Source organism: Siphateles boraxobius, unplaced genomic scaffold, assembly GCF_051911475.1.
Source record: "Siphateles boraxobius isolate OS27281-9 unplaced genomic scaffold, OSU_SipBor_1 26, whole genome shotgun sequence".
In the NCBI taxonomy this organism is placed as follows: Eukaryota; Metazoa; Chordata; class Actinopteri; order Cypriniformes; family Leuciscidae; genus Siphateles; species Siphateles boraxobius.
Window position 1 is genome coordinate 14,232,854 of NW_027508876.1, and position 18,095 is coordinate 14,250,948.

At 37.0% G+C, this 18,095-nt stretch overlaps 1 protein-coding gene across 2 annotated transcripts in view; it reads left to right on the plus strand.

Annotated features, from left to right (window-relative positions):
* The window catches only part of stau2 (staufen double-stranded RNA binding protein 2), a 124,651-nt gene that overhangs the window by 61,638 nt on the left and 44,918 nt on the right, over positions 1-18,095 (plus strand). For both annotated transcript variants that reach the window (XM_077244419.1, XM_077244418.1), the window contains exons 9-12: positions 150-287; positions 3,615-3,746; positions 4,626-4,683; positions 12,344-12,648. In XM_077244419.1, the coding sequence (XP_077100534.1) occupies positions 150-287; positions 3,615-3,746; positions 4,626-4,683; positions 12,344-12,648 (633 nt within the window). The remainder of the gene's footprint in view (positions 1-149; positions 288-3,614; positions 3,747-4,625; positions 4,684-12,343; positions 12,649-18,095) is intronic.

Below are 18,095 nucleotides of genomic sequence, written 5' to 3' on the forward strand. Positions count from 1 at the left end.
CACTCATTCACACGCGCTCATTCACTCTTTTGTCATTCCCCTGACAGGGTTACTGACGTGAACATTAACCAGCCATCCATCTGTTCCTTTGCTGCTTTATCTGTGTCTCTCATTCTCATTTTCTTTTTCATTCTCAATTTCTCTCTCAGACAGGACCAGAATACGGACAGGGCATGAACCCTATTAGCAGACTGGCTCAGATTCAACAGGCCAAAAAGGAGAAGGAGCCCGAATATATGCTGCTTTCAGAGAGAGGAATGCCCCGCCGCAGAGAATTCATCATGCAGGTACATTTAATAAGAGAGGGATTCAGGAGGTATAAAGTAAAAGAAAAATTTGGCCGAGGGGGGGGGGGTTTGGGGGTGAAGGACAGAGGAGTCCTGCACAAACACTGATAACCTCCCACTGTGCAATCTGTCTTAATCAGAAAGACTGTCACCTCCTCTGGCTCTGATTACCACTGACCTTCAGCTCTGTCAAAGTCAGGCAGAGACTCTTTTTACACACACACACACACACACACACACACACACACACACACACACACACACACACACACACACACACACACACACACACACACACACACACACACACACACACACACACAGAAATATTATCTCACTGCGGCCGTTACTGGATAATTAGTCTTAATTTAGATCATTTAGGTGATGGCAATAACTAGCCCTTGTGTACTATAGGTCCAAGCACATTTCAAAGCTTAAAGGAATAGTTCACTTCAAAATGAAAATTCTATATTCTAGATAGGAAGATATTTTGAAGAATGTTGGTAACCAGACAGTTGATTTACCCCATTGACTTCCATAGTAGGAAAAAAAAATACTATGCAGTCAAGAGGGGTGCCTCAACTGTTTGGTTACAGACATTCTTCAAAATATCTTCTTCTGTGTTCAACAGAAGAAAGAAATGAATACAGGTTTGAAACAAGCCAAAGCTTTGCCCAGCTCAACAAATATGTGCATTAATGCCTTTGTCCTCTTGCATGATGGTATATGCAAATCTCAGGCAGGCATGATAATTGACTTTTGGCTTGTATTTAATCTTTTTCTGATTGCTCACTGCATCGCACATGCACTTAGCCGCCGGTTTATTACAGGCCATTAAAACAACAATAACTGTACTGCTGGCTGCCCAGTGAAAAAAAATTAACTTTACCTCATACAGTAAAAATGAATCCCCCTGTAGCCATAACATCAGTGTTTAGTCCCTGTGAACAAAGATGCACAAATACTTACAGAACTGGCTCAAAATCACCTCAGATTTCCACATATGTTTTGAAATGCCTCCAACTTGGATCTGCTTTTGGACTCTTAAATCATGAAAGAATCTTAACCCTGGGCTCAAGATGACAAATCAGAACTTGTACAGCTTAGCTAATTTGCACTGAGATATCTGCACTTGTTCATTAAGCATATTTTGTAGTATAGTATATGGAGCACAGTAGATTAGAGCAGAATAGATTGGATTGGTAGACAAGTATAAGTTAGAGTGCATATGATTAGAGTTGAATATAACAGTATACGTTGGATTCAAGTAGAGTAATATCGATTAGTGTGAAAAGACAAGATTTGTATACAGTTGTATGGAGTAGAATAGGATAAAATAGGGTAACATAGTATAGTAGTGTGGAGTATTATAGAGTTAAAACATTGGATTTAGAAGTATTGAGTAAATAGGACAGGATGGTGTGGACCTGAAACGGTAGATTAGATAGGATAGAGTAGATTTGTGTAAAGTAGGGATGTACCGATATTCAGTATCAGCTTCGATACTGCAACTTTTGCCAGATTCTGTCCTGTCAGAATTCCGATACTGTGATTTAAAAACACATTATAAAACCATGAAAGTTTTTGTGCACTAAATATTTCAAATCTTCCAAAGCCATTCAGTAGCTTAATGTGAAAGAAACAGACAAATATTTTTTACGCCATTACATTAAATAAAGCTCATGTAAACACTTCCTCTGCTGCTGTGATCAAGAAAAAAGCAGCTTTATGGAGTAGGGTAGAGTTGTATGGAGTAGAGTAGGGTTTTATGGGGTTGGGTAGAGTTGTGTTGAAAGGAGTTGTGTAAACAAGATACGATGGATTGGAGTAGAGTAGATCAGATAGAGTACATTTGTATAGAGTAGTGTATGAGTTGTTTAGAGTAGAGTTGAATAGACTAGGGAAGAGTTGTTAAATGGGGTAGTGTAGACTAGATAGGATAGAGTAGATTTGTATAGAGCATTGTAAGTTGTATGGAGTAAATTTGGGTTGAGTTGTATAAAATAGGGTTGAGTTGTATAGATTAGGGTAGAGTTTTACAGAGTAGGGTAGAGTTTAACAGCATGTGGTAGATTAGAATACATAGGTAGGTGGGAGCAGATCAGAGTTAAATAGAATAGTATAACGTAAAGTAGTACGTTGTTGAATGGAAATGATAACTAGAAAGGATAGGATGGATTGGAGTGGTGTAGGTAATATAGAGTGGCATTGTATAAAATAGTGTACAGTTGAAGGGTATAGTAGTTAGGGTGGAGCAGGTAGGGTAAAATAGGCTTACAATTAAATGGAATACTATAACAGAGTACATAACTCTGCTCCAGTCTACTCTGTATTAGACTAGATAGGATAGATTGAAGTAGAGCAGAAATGATATTGCAGAGCTGAGTAAATTAGCAAATAATGGAGTAAAGTAGTGCAGAATAAATTACATAGATGAGTGTGGTGGAGGGAAATAGAGTGAAGTAGAGCTGAGTACAGAAACAACTTACATTCCCGCAGGGAGGGAAGCAGCAGTATTTCAGAAGCTGAAGTGGTAAAATGAACATTATAGTTAATGAAACAACATCATCATGTTGGGTGTCATTCTGAATGATTTGTCAGTCTCATCCAGCTCTACCACACGTAAACAAGTATCAAGCAACATCCAAGTTGGAGAAGTTTCTCTTCCCTGTCTCCTGTCCGATAATCCCTCGCTTTAGAGCACTCCGTGCATCTCTGAGCTTGTGGTAACACAGCCTCTAACTGATTCTCCATGCTCCTTTCACTGTCGCATTAGACTCTGCTTGTGTGTGTTTCTTTTGTGTTGCCCAGTCGCTTCTAAAATTTCCTCATTGTTCCCCCTCTGGTCTGTGGGCATCAATACGTGTCTGTTTTCAGGTTTTCAGGGCCACACCATCTCTCCCCTCCTGCTGCTTTGCTCCTTATAAATATGAAAAGATGGTTGTCTGGGTTTAGAGACAGATTGACAACAAAATGGATTTATCTTTTATAACAATTAGAGAATATAGTACTATTCCGATTGGTTGTTGGTTGTTTTCCATCAGATTCTGGTCTGCTTATAATTTGCTCGTCTCTTTTTTTCATTATTAATATAGGCAATATTGCCTTTTTTCAACTTTTCAGACCACATTTGATGTATTATTGTTTTTTTTTAAATATTATTAATCCTGATTCTGTATCTGTATGAAGAACAAAAAGCTCAATTTAATGTAGTCTAATCCAACTGCCATTTAGTCATCAGCACTACTAATTTTGAATGACTTAGTTACGATTTTAGAGTGGTGGACATCCAGACAGCACTAAATATCTACCTCTGTTTGTTGGCAGGTGAAAGTAGGTACCGAGGTCACCACAGGAACTGGACCCAATAAGAAAGTGGCCAAGCGTAATGCAGCGGAGGCCATGCTTCTTCAACTGGGCTACAAGGCTTCTACACCATTACAGAACACACCGGAAAAGGTCTCTTTCAATCAGTGCTTGGGAAGATACTTTGAAACTTTTACAGCTACCTACTATTAGGCTATTTTTCACATACTTTCAAAATAAAAGCAGTATTTATCTCAAAAACATGATATTAATTATCTTAATTAGTGTTCATAATTTGGAAAGACATTTCACACTAAAATCAAATAATAAAACAAAAAAACTTTTTAAAAGTAAATAAATGATATAATGTATAATCTTTTTTTCTTTTTTTCTTTTTTTTACATTTTAGTAACATATCTGTTAGTTTGTCCCAAATTAATTAAATAAATTAGTTAATAAATATATAATACACTTAATAAATAAAAATGAATTGTTAAATTAAATACTTATTTTTAATTATTTAATTATTAATTTTACCTTTCGTAAAAGTATTTATTGGGATGACAATAATGATAGAAATTATTTTTTTATTTTTGAACTGGTTGTTGAAGATGAACAACCTGGGGTGAAAACAAAAACTTTTTGCTAAAATGTTCAGACTCTCTCTTTTTGTGTCAGTAAAAAAAAAAAAATTAAATCCTTTTGTAGCACATCAGCTTTTAATTAAGTGTTTTACATCAGTGAGAGAGGATGTATACGTCTGTATCATCACGTTGCTTCTTGTTTCAGTGCGCACAACCCTAATCTTTAAATCTTCCATCTACTTAGTCTTTGCAAGTTAGTGACACTTATGCCGTGATGTCTCAATTTGGTAGGGATTCTCCCTTTCTAATGGAAACAAGGGAAAGCGACTTGTCTGACATGCATGAAAAGGGGTTTGCTAAACCGGCCCTCTCTCTCTCTCTCTCTCTCTCTCTCTCTCTCTCTTTCCAATATCTTTCCGCTCCTCTATTATCTTAACATTGGCTACAGATGGACAACAAAGGCTGGAATGGACAAAGGGCTGCTTTTCCTGAAACAACAACCAACAGTAAGTGTTTTTCTCTCCGTCTGTGTTCCTCAGTGTAGGTGATGCCAGGCCGTTTAATCTATCTGACTGATTAATAAGGAACCCAGTCGGCTCAATCACAAACTCGCTTCTATGGAGAGCCTGTGAATTCTTCCCTTTCACGTAGACTTATGTGTTTTCCCAGGGGGTCTGTGAGACCACTGTATTAAACACACACACACACACACACACACACACACACACACACACACACACACACACACACACACACACACACACACACACACACACACACACACACACACACACACACACACACACACACACACACACACACACACACACACACACACATTAACCACCCAAACAGTTTTTCAGGCGTACAACCGTGGTTTTCCAGATGGGTTCTCTCACACACTCACACACACACACACACACACACACACACACACACACACACACACACACTCATCCATTTTCCACCAAAATGGTGCTGTTTTTTGAGCTGTGCTCGGCTGGGAGCCCACGTTTTCCTCTGACGAGTAATGACGTAACTGATTGTGTTACTATAACCTGCCAACAAACAAACACAGCGCATCACAGTCTTTGTTTATGAGCATTAAGAATATATTTTATCATCCAAAGTAATTCACTGTCTTATGTAATCACAAGCTGCTTTTGATGCGGTTAGAAGTGTAATAAGTAAAAATCATAGCAGTCATTTCACATGTATGATATTTATAAATAAAATCATTTTAGACAGATGGAGAAACAAACAGAATTAGGATATACACACAGTGTCTGTCAATTGAACATCTCTGTAAACAGTTTCATGATTATAATGGCAGGGATCTAGTTTTGTTTTGTTGTTTTGAACTTGCGGACATTATTGCACCCCTGGCCTCTGCCGTTATTGTTTCCTGGTTCAATATTTCCTGGCCAGAACTGTCTTTTTTTACTGTGTGGATCTGGCACTAGATAACACTTGAGTTGAAAATTAAATGAAATTGCATGATAACAAACGATTTTCTTGAGTAAAAATCCTTTTCAAATTTTAAAACCGCCTTAACAGCAGGCCTCGGAGAAATGCAGGTTGCAGGAACGTTAATGCAGAGTGATATGAACAACATCTTTGTATATACAACCCTTCTTAGGAAATGAGTGCATTGTGTAATTAAGCCTGCAGTTTTGTTGTTTACTTGATTTGAAGCAGTGTTTGACACTGTTTTGGATGAATCGATGAAAACAACAGCTTCTCTAAATCAGGTCACTCGTGGTCTAATGTTGGAGCATATTTGACCCAACTATGTAGTGGCATTCCTGGAACTTGCACACATGCTGACGAAAGCTCTTGGCTGATGGGAAAACCTTTATTATAGTGCTTGCAGCAAGCATTTCGTTTTCTTCCCTGCAATTTTATACAGTTAATTCAGCTCGAACTGCTTAACATGCTGCATTCAAACTTGTTTTAAAGATAAATTCAGCCTTAGGTGTGCTCCCTATTTTTCATCTTTATTATCCTTAAACTTTTTTAAGAAATTAAGGAAGAAAATCTCCTCTTGACTTTTTTTAAAGGGATTGGTTCACCCGAAAATGTAAAATTTTATCATCACTGCTGAACACAAAAGAAGATATTTTTAAGAATGTTGGTAACCAGACAGATGACGATAGCCATTGACTTCTATGGTATGGGGGGGGGAAATACTATGAAAGTCAATGGCTATAATTGTCAACTGTCTGGTTACCGACATTCTTTAAAATATCTTCTTTTCCTTTTACATAGGGATGACTACTAGAAAATTAAAGATAAGATTATCAGAACATAAAAATGCTATTTGAGTCTGCAATCCTCTATACCATATGGCCATACATTATAGAGATACAAATCATGGTAGCCCAAGTACACTGAAGATAATTGGCATTGAACATGTCCCAAGTCCATAAGAGGAGGAGATAGGGTAAACAGGCTATTACAAAGAGAGTCGTTCTGGATCTATACACTGAAAGCTACTACATTTCCAGGCTTAAATTGAGAATTAGATTTTGTACAATTTTTGTGATAATTTTTTTTGTGCAATGTATTAAAATGTATTATGTATTATTTGATATATACATCAACTGATTAGTGTACTTTGATCATTGTTACTTGTTCTAAAAATACCTTATTTCATTGAATATATAATATTAATATGTTTATTTTGATCTGTATATCGTATTCAAGATATTGATGAAAATCTGCATAATTCTTTTTTTTTTTTTTTTTTTTATGTGTATGTATGTATATGTATGTATGTATATATGTATATATATATATATATATATATATATATATATATATGTGTGTGTGTATTTATGTACATATGTACGTGTGTGTGTGTGTGTGTGTGTGTGTGTGTGTGTGTGTGTGTGTGTGTGTGTGTGTGTGTGTGTGTGTGTGTGTGTGTGTGTGTGTGTGTGTGTTTGTGTGTGTGTGTGTATGTATATGTATTTTTTTTTATTGAGATTTAACTTCATAATGTGTGAGATACTAATGTGTGTGATTTCCATTCTTAGAACTTTTCTCCCTTCAGGTTGCCTTGCATAGTGTGACCAGGTGTTTGCTATTTGATTAATTAATTGCTACTTAAAATGTACCTGTGGCTCTGTTTGTTACACACACCCTGACGAAGGCACATAGCCGCAACGCGTAGGTGTATCTGTCACCAATTTTAATGTTAAAAGCCATGAATTAATAAAGGCTTTTTATACTTTTTTCTACACAAAGTCGAGTGTACGGAATATTTTCTGTTTTTGAGCATAATTCCCCAAGCAACCAAAGAGCACCGTGAGTTTACACCCTGTGTAGCACTTCGCTTGCATTCTTTGCTGTGATGATATCTTCTTTTGTGTTCAACTCATACAGGTTTGGAACAACTTGAGGCTGAGTAAATGACAACATTTTCATTTTTGGGTGAACTTTCCCTTTAAAGAAATATACCAGTTTCAGTTCAAATTAAACTCAATCAGCAACTTCTCGTTTTTTTTAAAAACAGTAAAAATCTGGGTTACAGTGAGGCATTTATAGTATAATGAAAGTGAATGGGGCTAATTTGTTTCAATAGAATAGCCAAAAGATGTATCCTTACTAACTTTTCCTAATTTTTATCTAATTTTACAACATATAACACCATTAAACAACTGTAAAAAAAAAGTTTTATTTGAACAGCTGTACAGCCCAAATAATTCACCCGTATGTAGCCCTAATATTTCACTTTTAACACGAGAATGTGTGCACAGTATGTAAAATTACAAGCTTTTCATTTTTGCTTTTAAATCCCACAAAAATTGTCCCTCTTCACTTCCATTGTAAGCGCCTCACCATAAACTTGATTTTTGCTTTTTGTAAAGAAAACGAGGGAAAGGTTGACATTTTGTTGACTTCTGTTTCAGTACTAAATTGGTCTTTACAGATTACACAAGTTCTGCATCTGAAGCTGCATGCATCCCAATAGAAATGTGCATTATCCATCTCTTTCTTCATCTCTCTTTTTATCTTTTGGCCTTTGCTCTGTTTTGGAGCGGATCCATTCTCCAGCTTGACTTTGTCACACTGATGTTGTTAGACTTCATTTATCTCCTAATTGACTTCACAGACTTTCTCAACCGTAGAGTCTTTAATGTCAGAATAATGCTAGTTAATTTACGGTTCCTGAGATCTGCCAGTGAGAGAATCAACGTCTCTGAGGGGCGTAAACTCAATTCAGAGCAGATGTACGTGTCAGTGACCTGCGAACTAAGTTTTTTCTTTCCACCCTTGTGAACACAGAACCAGGTTCTCTAAAGCAGATTTATGGTACCTTGTTCATCGCTGCTAAATGTGCAGATTTATCTGCATTTTGATTATGCAAGAGCAATGATTTTGATCCTTAGCTCTGCATTCTTGGGTGTTTCTTCAACTATGCACATTTTTTGGCCCTGTGGACTCTCTGAAAACAGTTTACACACTCTCACTAGTTGTCCAACATTGTATCACAGGATAATTCTGTCAATTCTATAATTTTTTCTCCTGAAGGTTTTGGATCATTTCCTCTACAGTGTCATTTCCACCACATCAAATTATGGGTTTAATGGCATTCTGTAGTGGAAATGATGGTGGTGGATATGACATTTAAAAAAAAAACATACAATTAATTAAGATGGACCGCTCATTTCTTAGCTAGCATTGTATGTACTCTAAATCAAATCAAATAATAATAATATTAAATAATAGTTTCACGCTTTTTGCATCATTTGACAAAGTTACAGCACTGAAATGATGCGCAATAGTAATATTCTCCTTACTAGTTTTCCTTGACTTTCATTTTTTTTTTCATCTCAAGCTCTTTACTAACACTGTTTTCTCTTTGATTGACAAGTACACTGTTTGATAACTGGCTTAGAATCAAACTTGTTGGTTTTAATGGAAGTTACGCCACATAAAAATGTATGATAATTTTTCACATAATACCTATTAACATGGTTTATTTCACTCTATTTTTTATGTAATGGTTATTTTTACAATTGATTTACATATTGTAAACATACTGTATTAATTTGTCACTTTCACAACAACAACAAAAAGAAGTGAAAATGTGCTTTAATAAATGTCAATAGGGTCCAAAACAACGTCACCCAAATGTCTTTAATAGTTGTGTTTCCATCCAAATTAGTGAATTTAACACCTGCACAAAATTGGAATATCACAAAAAATATTTGCGAAAATAAAGCCGCGCTTCCATCTAGTGAGACGAAGAGAACAAAATTTGTCAGTGGTGTTAAATATCACTAAGAAAAGTAGGAGAAGCAACTGTATATAATCATTTTTGTATAAATGACTTGCGTCTCAGAGCGCGCAGAAGAAACGCAATAAAAGTGTTTTCTTACTTTCCGAAGCGTATGCCCGCTGTTTGGGAACGCAGTCGTGTAAGACTGTTCTGGAAGGTAATTATACCAAACCACTTTGATGAAAGACTTCGCTCTGGCATTTCAGAACAACCAAAACTGCATTTCAGATGCTGTGCAAAAAGATCAATCTGCTGGTTAGTCTAGTTATGTCGTCCCATCGTGCAAAGTCATGGAAACATAGCTAATGTGACAAATGAGCTAAATGCCCACAATTGGATCCCTCTCTTATGTGTGTAATGGTACAAGATGAAGGAGACTATGAAACAAAAAAGGAATTATAAATTGCACCGCCATATGGTCTTAGGCCTTGTGGAACATGGTGTATTTAAAACAACAAGACAGTGTGTCAGGCATTATTAATACATTTCCTGCACTGGTATCCTGCACTTGAAGGATTGAGCTTTAATCCCATGATGCATTCTTTTGATGTACAAACCCACAGAAATACATGGCAAATGTGTTATATTTTTGTGTGTGGCGTAATGAACAGATAAAGGAATTGGGGTGGGAGGGATGGATTAAGGGACGCATGGGAGGTCTTAGTGTTGCGTTGTGTCCCAGAAAGGCAACACATCTTCTTAATTGAGTTTTTTTTTTATTCCTATACAATCATCCACAGCTATGTGAAGCCCAAAAAATATGAGAACCCCATTCTAGATAAGCATTTCAGCATCTTTTGGTCTGCAAAGTGGCAATAATTTTTTTCCTAGTGCATGTTTGTGGTTGCTGGAGTGTGCGTGTGAGAAAGAGTCTGTTTGTGTGTATTAAGGGTGTGTATTTTCTACGAAAACTGAATGTATGAGTAAGACAGCACTATGCTGTGTGTGTGTGTGTGTGTGTGTGTGTGTGTGTGTGTGTGTGTGTGTGTGTGTGTGTGTGTGTGTGTGTGTGTGTGTGTGTGTGTGTGTGTGTGTGTGTGTGTGTGTGTGTGTGTGTGTGTGTGTGTGTGTGTGTGTGTGTGTGTGTGTGAGAATATGTCAGTGTGTTAGTGTTTAGTGTCTTGGAGCATTGCTTCATTGTGTTGATTTACAGTTGGGCCTTGTGTGTTATCTGTTTTAAATCACAGCTTGGGCCATGAGCTGGCCAATCTCCAGCCCACCATTCTCAAATTCAACCCATTATACTGGGTGGAACCTGTTGGAACGGGGAAAGAGAGAGAGAATGAAAAAAGAAATAGAAATGATGGTGCTGATGGGGTGGTGGTATTGTTTTTTCTTAGCCTTTTATGTGCTTTTTGTCGCAATTCCCAATTGATGTCATTCTGGCTCACAGCTGTCATTTTATACCATTTTAAATATGCATTTTTCTCATGCGGGCTTGGGATGCTGATTTGTGTAATATGAAGTGTATGTTGTTGTGTGACACTTTAAGTATTCAGTGTCAGTTGCTTCTTTGCCAATCAGCCTTGTTGAAATGGCAGACGGGAACTCCAAACTGCTGGTTTTCATTTACATTCTCACTCCATGAAATAAAGGGCTGCGTCAACGGCACACTGCAGCGTTTAGAGAAACTGCCTATTTACATTTCTCACAATTTTCTGGGATAATATTTACCAGTTTTATGGTCCGAACACTAAGTTAAATCAGTTGTTGCTTGTTCTGAGTTGTCAGAAATTGTGGAGACCAGCCGGCTGCTTTTAGAGACTTGGTTCGGGACAGAAAACGCAAACAGGAAGCAGAATCTGTGCACAGATGAGAAGATTTGCTGCAGCTGCTCTGTTTCTCTCATCTTTTTTCCTTTTCACTCTGTACTGGCTTCTGTAAGAACCCCAAAATTAGAGTTTTCTGTCCTTGTCTGTCAGATTTGAGGTTATTTATATGCTGTAGTGTTCTCATAAAAGATGACAAAACTTACTTATTTTTTAACAGATGGACATGTTTAAATTGACCCTTTTGGGGAAAGAAGCCCCTGTTATCCATGAAGTGAAAATCATGAGTCAGAACAGAAGTAACAGTACAGCACACCTGAAAAAGCCTTATGATGTGAGATATCCTTTATGTCTGAAACACATAAATGTTGTTAAGGACACACAATCATCACATTCCCTTCACCATACCTAGAGATATTATAGAAAGTGCCCCATGCCAATCTCTAGGTATGATGAAGGGAATGTGATGATGTGGGGCTATTTTAATTCCAAAGGCCAAGGGAACTTTATCAGGATGCATATTATCCTGGATCAATTAAATAACTGGCCTTTAAAAATACAAATCTGCCTGACTCTATGGGAATTTAATAAAGGGGTGTCCTGACTTATGCAATCTGTATTTTAAGGATGAACATTTATTTATTTACGATACATTATTCATTCACAAAGAAAATTGGTGTCTTTAAAGGTTGGATTTTTCCTCATTTTTTTAATTAAGGCATTAAGATCAATTTCTAAAAGTTGATTTTTTTATTCCTCTTTTTAGTCAACTTTAGCATGGATGTGTCCACTTATGCTAAGCACTGTACACACACACACACATACACACACACACGCACACACACACGGTGTATAGTATGTGTGTGTGTATAAAAAACACACATAAAATGTTTTTGTTATTAAAATAGTTATTAAAATAATGCCTTCAGTCACATGATCCTTCAGGAATCATAAAGATCAAAAGATCAGTGTTTGTTCAAAAAGTCTTTAATGTCAATTTAATATTTCCTTGCTGAATAAAAGTTTAAAAATGTATTATGAAAATGTACATAAACATATTTATGACCTTTTTAACTTTCAGAATGTGTCTTATTCCATCCCTATATACAGCACAAAAAGGAATTCTTCACCTCTCCCCGGATGTGTATCAAGAAATGGAAGCAAGCAGGAATAAGGGAGTCCCTGGTTCCCCTGGAAACTATCTGACACCCAAAGACATTGGCCAAGGTTCCGCGGGGCCATTCTACACCCCATCGGTGGGAAACACCGCAGCCATTGCGAGAGAGCTGCTGCTGAGCGGGACGTCACCCACCGCTGAGGCCCTGGTCCTGAAGGGGAAAGCACCTGCTTTGGCCTGTGGCTCCATCCAGCCTTCCCAGCAGCTGGAGTATTTAGCCCATATTCAAGGCTTCCAGGTATGGAATAAATGAAGTGATTTAGCAGATTTGTTTATATCTCTTTCTCGCTCTCCACTGCTAGCTCTAGCTCTCAGAGAACCAGACTTCAAATTTCATAACATCTCTTGCGGAGCCTAAACTTGATCTGCTTGGCTTGCACTGTTCATCCATCTGGATGAAACTGTGGAAATGTGGAAGTGCCTGCTTCTGTCATTGATGTTCCTACAGGCCAGGGAAGTCATTTCTCACAGTTACATTTCCCTTTTCCGTTGCAGGCAAAGGATAACAACCTGTCTTTAGCTGATTCGTCTTCCAATGCTCTGTTTGTCTTAGGGCTGCATAATTATGACACTTTATTGTTGTTGAATATTTATTTTCAAATATCATGGTTATTTATCTATATGAATCGAGTTTACATTCAAATGCTTATTTTGTGTGGAGCACCTGCACTTTATATTCGATAGGCAGGCTACACAGGGCTCTACAAAAAGGATGGCCCACACCATATCTTATTTTTTTTTATATCTTGTACATTATTCTTTTTTATTATCCTTTGGAAACTTTTACACGTACTACAAATGTTTGTGGTCAGTACAATTTGTTGATGTTTTTGAAAGAAATCACTAAGGCTGCATTTATTTGATCAAAATACAGTAAAAACAGTAATAATTGTGAAATATTATTACAATTTATAATAACGGTTTTCTACTTTAATATATTTGTAATACATTCATATAAAATGTAATTTATTCCTGTAATGGGAAAGCTAAATCAGCAGTTATTATTCCAATCTTCAGTGTCACATTATCCTCTAGAAACTTTCTTAAGAAACATGTATATAACATATTAAATTTATAGTTTATGCATGTACAATTTATAGTTTGTGAAGATTTTTTTAAGTTCACTTAAATTAAAAGTTTTTTTTATTTTTGTAAAGCCTATTGAATGTTACAATTTCAATTGTACTGTAATGTTGAATGTCTATATTACAATATAAAACTATTATATTAATATGCGATTAATCGCTATTAATTACAGAAATGTGTGATTAGTTAATTAAATAAAATAAATATACTTTATTGGTTCTCTTATAGCATGAAAAACAAAAATATTATTTAGAATGTGGCAATAATGCAATAATCCTAAATTTAGACAATTTTGTGTGACTCCTTTTAATCACTGTTGAAATGTGTTGTAAAGAGAAACATAAGTAGATCTAAATGGAATGCTTTAATCAGCACTTTTAATATTTGTAATCTTGATTATGTACAGTATGTCCTCAATCTCTTCCACTGCTTTTTACGACTGTAAAGTGGCCTCCAGTACCTGAGCCGGCCCTCTTAATTTAGCAGCAGGTGCTTTTCATATTGGACAGTAAAAACATTTTATCTTAACCTGCTGAGGTTGCCTTTGAAAAAGCCTTTGTTTTTGCTCAGAGCTTTCCTGTAGTTTGAAACCCGATGAAGAAGAGTGAGGCAGCCAAACGTAAACACGGGGGGAAAACAGCAGGTTTCATTTAAAGGGCCAGCTGCGAGGGATGAGCCGACCTGCCTGTGAGAATCACTCCATGTTTAAAACCTTTTCCTTTTTGAATACCCAGATAAGAATCCCAAAAGCTTTATCCCCCCATTCCTTGGTGTCTTCTATCAGGAGGGGTTTGAGTATGTTATAGAGGAAAGCAGGAAATATTTGTTTCGTTGAGACGATACACTGAGCGATGTGGGTTGGCAATGAAAACCTGAACGTACCAAAAGCAAAACAAAACCGCCGAGCTGCAAATTTAGCGCTGAAAGGCAGATTCCAGACTTTTCAATGTTTGTTGGCAGATGCTCTTGTGCAAAATAGTGTGCACTTATTGGCAAACACCTAACTGTTTCTAATCAGAGCTGCAGACATGCTATCCACAGAGCCAAAGGACATGTTTAAATCAGACCAGGTCTGTCCGCTCAGTGATTCGATTTGGTCTTGACAGAGCTGTTATGAAAGCCCCTATAAGGCCCTTTTTGTTGGCATTGGAGCAACAGAAACACCTGCAACAGTTTGGAAAAGGCACAACGAGAACCGATGTTCAATCAGTTTCCTAAAGCAGTTGTGCTACACAGATGTGGTACTCATTGACGTGCGGTTATTCGTGCGTCTGTTTCCTCTAAAGCCAGATTTTGATCTCGAAAACTCTTAACGGAGAAGTTAATTGACAAATACGGTCGTGCCTTGTAAAAGTAAGGACCTAGCAAATGCTGTCTTTGGCGTTCTTGGAATTTGTTTTCAGTTGAGATTGGTTCATTCAGGTCTTTCGCTCTTGTTAGACACATTGGGCCTCGGAGAGTAAAGATATATGATTGATGGAATTTAGCCAGAGGTTGAAAATTAGATAAGAGGCATCAGCATATTGGCTTTTTGGAAGCAATGCTGGTGCAGAGAGAGTTGGAGAAAACCCTTTTGCTGTTAATTTCCCTGTTGTCTTAGTCCACATGTGATGGAAGTAGGGCAGAAATAGTCGTTTGAGTAATGCACAACATGTGCTCTCTCTTTCTTTTTCCTTCTCTTTATCTCTGTTGTATAAGTGAAATGTTATTGTTCTGTTGATAAGCTTCACATCTGAGTTTGTGCCCATGCTCTAGCTAACCTTCTCAGAGGGATCTTACCGATTATTTATTGGCATAAAGTCTGGTCCAGCTTATTCTGAACAAGAATCACTCAATTAGGCAGGAAGAGGCCATTTAACCAAAATGCAAAGGGCTTATTACATTTAACCCAGTAAAAATATTTGTACCCAAACTACCAATTGTTGCATAAAAACTCCCAATCATGGCTTGTATGAGGAACATAACTATAATAAGTAAGAACAATATAATATAATGTAATGTAATATAATATAATATAATGTAATGTAATGTAACATAATGTAATGTAATGTAATGTAATATAGTATAATAAATAAGAACATAACATAACTACCACTTTTGTGAACTGGATCACTTGATTCATTGAAAAGACCCTCAAAAGAACAATTCATTAATTCGACGATTCAATGATTCGGAGGGATATATAAAAATCAACATTTGGGCCCAAACTAACTTGTCCCTACTAAATGAGAACTTAATTTAGGCAACCATTTCAACCTTATTACCCATTTTGATTTCTGGAGCAATGAGATCCAGATTAGTCTTATTTGAGAACAAATCATTCTTACCACTTTTGTGAACTGAATCAATTAATTGAAAACATCCACCTCGAAAGATTGATTTGTTCACATCCATTTGAAGCTTGAAACATCAGTCACCTTTCATTGTAGTTGCATGGAAAAGAGAGCGACCAGTCAGAATTTCTCCTTTTATGATCCACATAAGAAAGAAAAGCATATGTGTTTGTAATGATATGAGGGTATGTATGACAGAATCTTTGGGTGAACTGAGGCTTTGCTTTTATAGAGTGCACAGCTAAAGCTGCATTAAAACACAAAACATATGTTTTCTTTATCAAGTAACCTTCAGTGGTCTGGTTAACCTCTTGAGCCTCTTTTGGTCAACTGGGTGACTTATTTGATGCAAGTAGCACCAGCTTTAGACGGACCCAGTGATGGATCTTTCCCCAAATCTCCCTTTGGTCGAGCAACCGGAGCCCTGCCAGCTAACGCTCATTCCCCAGACTGGGGACACAGAGATTCGGAGAGGACGAAAGCGAGAGGAGAGGTGGAGCAGTGAAGCCAATCTCTGTGGGAACGCTGCTCTTCGCCACATGTCAGGTGCACATCATAAAGGGCCTTTTGTGCTGAGCCTGTGAGCTGCAAAGCAGTCTGGGAGAGCGGAGAGCAGTTGGTAGAGCTCATGTTAGGGATGAGTCCCAACGCCTTTTCATTTTATGAACCCCATTCATCTTATTACGCCATATGAGGCTGCGTGAAACATACTGTAGTACCACATAGCTTGGCACTTTCCATGAATACGGTATATGTTTTGTTGTGAGACCTATTAGAGATGTTTGATAAACTAACACAAAATTAACCCCTGCATCAAAAGCATCTTCAGATGTTATGAACTTTTCGTAGTAAATAATCTCCTTTTCCCCCTCAATTTTTACAAATATTGCTGTTTTTGCTTCATTTTGCTTCATTACCAAAATTATAATATATAATAACAATAATAATAATAATAATAATTAATAATAATAACAATTCCTTCAAACCAGCATTTGTTCCCAAACTATATGAGAGAGAACTTAATTCAGGCCACATTTACATCCATGTTTCCCATTCTAGTCTAATATTTTACATTTAATTTAATTTGTTTTAAATTTAATAAAAAAATGAATAAAACTTAATTAAACCAGTAAAAAACTTAATATTGACTCACTGTAGTCACTTGGACTATTTTAACGATGTCTTTAATAAGTTTTCGAGGCCGGCAAGTTCAATCCCTCAAGAAGTCTATGGACTAGTATGGAGGAGTGATCCAGCTCTCAGATTTCATCAAAAATATCTTAATTCATGTTCCAAAGATGAATGAAGGTCTTACGGGGTTGGAACAACATGAGGGTGAGTAAATACTGACAGAATTTTCATTTTTGGGTGAACTAACCCTTTAAATGTAAAATAAAGACTAAATTTTTATCAGCTAAAAGGCAGAATACAAATGTTTTTATTAAGTTAGATGAACATTGTATAACAGTTTCAGGTTATGTTTTAGTGTTGGTAACATGTCCCACATTGTCCCACACAAACTTATAATTGTCCCACTTTTGGTTTGTTTGATGGTGGTCACCCTATCGTGTAAGGTAGTTGACGATCAAACTTTTCTAGAAGTTAAGCATCTCTTTTCACTGATCATTTGTTCGAACCAAGCAAAAAGAAAACATTTTGTATTTTGAAACAAAAATGTAAGTTTCAGACTGCATACTTGTAGAATCTCACCTTATCGCTCTTTTTTTCCCCCTTGCCCATTTCAGCTTTTCCTCTCCCTTTATTTAATCTCGCTCTTTCTGTTCCCTCCCACCCTCTGAGTCCCTCTGCTCACTACCCGTCTGTTTCTCTTTCTGTGTGTCTGTTTCTCACAAAGTTTCTAACCTTGGCTAGAAATACCAGCATATCTACATTCAGAGCAAAGGCTCTATTTTTTTAAATAGCGCCCATTGATGATTTCTGACCTTCTAGTGAATCGCGGCTTCGTTTTGAGATGAATGGAGACGAGCTGATAGGAGAATCTGTGCTTATATTTCTCATCCTGCCAGCTCTAGGCACACATTCATCTCTGTGAGGTGCTGGCGGCTTTGATCGCGGGCGTCAGCGTTCAGCATCTATATGCCAACTGCCGTGTAGTCATGCCATTAATCACTTCATATACAGCTGATGGAAGCGTCTGTGATGCATCCGTTTGATCTTTTATATCAGTTCGGGACCTCCTCCAATGATAACCTTGGGGATTATTATAAAGCTCTAGTGACTTGACCAGAATATTAAAATAATAATA